The sequence below is a fragment of the Diaphorina citri genome, unplaced genomic scaffold (genome assembly GCF_000475195.1).
Source record: "Diaphorina citri unplaced genomic scaffold, Diaci psyllid genome assembly version 1.1 scaffold2366, whole genome shotgun sequence".
Lineage (NCBI taxonomy): Eukaryota > Metazoa > Arthropoda > Insecta > Hemiptera > Psyllidae > Diaphorina > Diaphorina citri.
Genome location: NW_007379790.1, coordinates 46296 through 49227, shown reverse-complemented (window position 1 = coordinate 49227; position 2932 = coordinate 46296). Strand labels below are relative to the sequence as shown.

Genomic DNA, 2932 nt, shown 5'->3' with positions numbered 1-2932 from the left:
CATTTCATTCACAAAGCGTTGAAATGTTTGCGCTGAATTACATAATCCAAAACACATGACGGGAAATTCAAACAAACCAAATGGTGTGGTAACGGCAGTCTTTGGTATATCTTCCTTTCGAACGGGAATTTGATGATATGCACGAACCAGATCAATCACTGTAAAATATGTTTTACCGGCTGCAACAATTGAACAATCTTGCAAATGAGGCAAAGGATATCTGTCGGGGATTGTGACATCGTTCAGTTTTCTGTAATCACCACAAGGTCTCCAGTCACCGTTCTTCTTAGGCACTAGGTGAAGCGGCGAAGCCCATGGAGATTTTGAGGGTCGACACAAACCCAATTTAAGCATATAATCAAACTCCTTTTTGGCGGCTTCTAATTTTTCAGGAGACATGCGACGTGGAGTACAATAAATCGGAGGACCTTTAGTTTCAATATGGTGAACAGTTGAATGTTTGACAGAACGAACACACAAGTTATTGTCCTCAGACACAATGTTGTATTTTTTGAGAAGTTTGACAATTTCAGGATGAGTCTCATTGGTACAGATTGTTGAAATATTGTCGGATTGCTGCGACATATTCAACATTTTGACGTGAGAAGCTGTCACAGAGTCAACTAAACAACGATTCTTCAAATCTACCATGAGGGAGAAATGACGGAGGAAATCAGCTCCTATGATGGGGCAAGTGACATCCGCTATGATAAATGGATAACGGAAAGAACGCTGAAGTCCAATATGAACTGACACGAGGCGTTTACCGTAGGTTGGTATTTTCGAACCATTTGCAGCAAACAAACAAACATCCGACTTGCACTTCTTGTCAGCCCGAGACGGAGGCATCACGGATACATCAGCGCCACTGTCAATGAGAAACCTTAATCCAGACGCTGAATCAGACAGGAAAAGTCTGTTGTTCTCAGGATGACAAGAACAAGTGCCGACATCATGGTGACAATGAATAGTGGGGCCACGGCCATCAGTCACCTTTACTGACCGGCCCTGGTGTTTAAAGATTTGTTAGCACGATACCAGTTGCAAGGACGCAAACACTGTTGTGCATAACGTCCGTCCGAACTTTTTATGATACCAGCATATATCTTCTGGAGCTTCAGATCTTCTTGCTTGGAATGGACGCAAGCGGAATGGCTTTCTCTGCTGGATTTTCAAAACTTCTAAAGATGCGCTGAGATTCCCCATCTGCGAGCTCAAACCTCAAACGCTCGAGGACATCGGACTGAGTTGAACTTGACTCAACAGCTTTGACATGGTGATCTTGCAGGGAACTTGAAATATCATCGGCCAGCTTTCCCAAGGATCGCAAATCAATATTAAGCGCTGTCAAGACTGGCCTAAGGGAAGATGGCAGTTGTTGTAACGGTAGTTGTGCATAAGGCGCGTCAATGGGACATTACAAAAATCCTTTTATAAGAGGGAAGATACTTGCTTAAGGAGTGTTCCTAGTGAAGTTTTAAAAGGCGCGAAGTAAAAAAAGTCACATATTTTAATTGATTAGCACTTAAGAAACGAACTTTGAAATCTTATCAACACATTTTTTCCATTACAAAAATCTGTCTACAAGAGGGAAGATACTTGCTTTAGGAGTGTTCCTAGTGAAGTTTTAAAAGGCGCGAAGTAAAAAAAGTCACATATTTTAATTGATTAGCACTTAAGAAACGAACTTTGAAATCTTATCAACACATTTTTTTCCTCTTATATAGAAATTTTGAGTAAATTTGCCATTGACGCGCCTTATGCATAATTACCGTTGTAACCATAATGTTTTCAGGAATTTGGCATCAAGGGAAGGACAGAGATCAATCATATGTTGCAAAAGCTCAGAGGGCTTCTTATCGCCGAATTCTTGAGCTGACAGCAAATGCTGGAATCGTTGCGTCTCAGAACCAGAGAAATGTTCAATGAGACGATCTTTCAATGTTTTGTATTTTTCAACTGCAGGAGGATTCAGAATTAAGTCACTTACCGACTCTAAAACCTCACTGTCTACTGCAGATATTAAATAATCGAACATTGTCTGATCAGCAGTAACGCCTGATGTGCGGAATTGCGCCTCCATCTGGGCAAACCATATAGATGGTTTGTTTTTCCAGAATGGAGGCGGTTTCACGGCCACGCGATACACATGGTCGTCAGCCGTCGGGGTCACCAATGTGGAATTTTGTGTAGAGGAAAACATCGTGATGTTCGTGATATTATTTTGCAAAGACTGAAAGTTTATTCTTAAGAAAAATACTGGTTTGAAAAACCATCCAATCGTAGGACCACCACAACATATACCACATTTCAAGTCTCTAGCTCATACCGTTCTCGAAATATTGTTAAATTACAACGAAAAACGCCAAAAGCGGGTAAAATGCCGCCAACCGTTGCACCGATCTTTAACCAAAAGTTTCGTGTCGCATCCTTGAAACATTTGACATCTTCATACCAAATTATAACCAAAATTTCAAGTCTCTAGCTCTTACCGTTTCTCGAGATATTTTGTTTACAGACAGACAGACACACGGAACAATGGCTGAAACTTTGGATTTTAGGGTCTAGGGACCTCAAAACGTGTTTCGGCACTAAAAACTGACCATCGAAAATTTGACCCGATTACATTACTTTTCTTCCTATAGGATGAGGAAAGTTAAATAAGGAAAGTAGGTAAAAAGGTATCTTGGCGTTTTTTTGACATTCGAGTGGTTCTCTAGCACGTTGAGCGCCACGTCACTCATATATGAGTGTTAGACGTGTCTCAACCTGGTACATGAAACTCACATATGGGCAACACCCATAGGCTAACGAGGTACATGAAACTCATATGTGGGTGACCCGAACTGCTTCCTTTCTGATACGTGTAGCTCACTGATGGGTTACAATTCAATGTATTTCTTATGACGAGTGGATTGTCGTGGAACGTCCG

General features: G+C 41.2%; 1 protein-coding gene across 1 annotated transcript; it reads right to left on the bottom strand.

The window, feature by feature from the left end:
* Positions 1–222: 222 nt before the first annotated feature.
* Positions 223–2298, bottom strand: LOC113471383. Its single transcript, XM_026830508.1, has 2 exons — positions 1991–2298; positions 223–1358 (listed from the first exon to the last, which is right to left on the bottom strand). Exons 1-2 carry the CDS (start codon positions 2201–2203, stop codon positions 1338–1340), a joined length of 234 nt encoding a protein of 77 aa, XP_026686309.1. The 5' UTR covers positions 2204–2298; the 3' UTR covers positions 223–1337.
* Positions 2299–2932: the final 634 nt, after the last annotated feature.

Coding starts and splice junctions, on each gene's coding strand:
- LOC113471383 (XM_026830508.1), bottom strand. CDS start 2,203: ATGTTTTCCTCTACACAAAATTCCACATTGGTGACCCCGACGGCTGAC. Junction 1,359..1,990: donor ACAGTGAGGTTTTAGAGTCG/GTAAGTGACTTA, acceptor ATCTTCCCTTAG/GCCAGTCTTGACAGCGCTTA.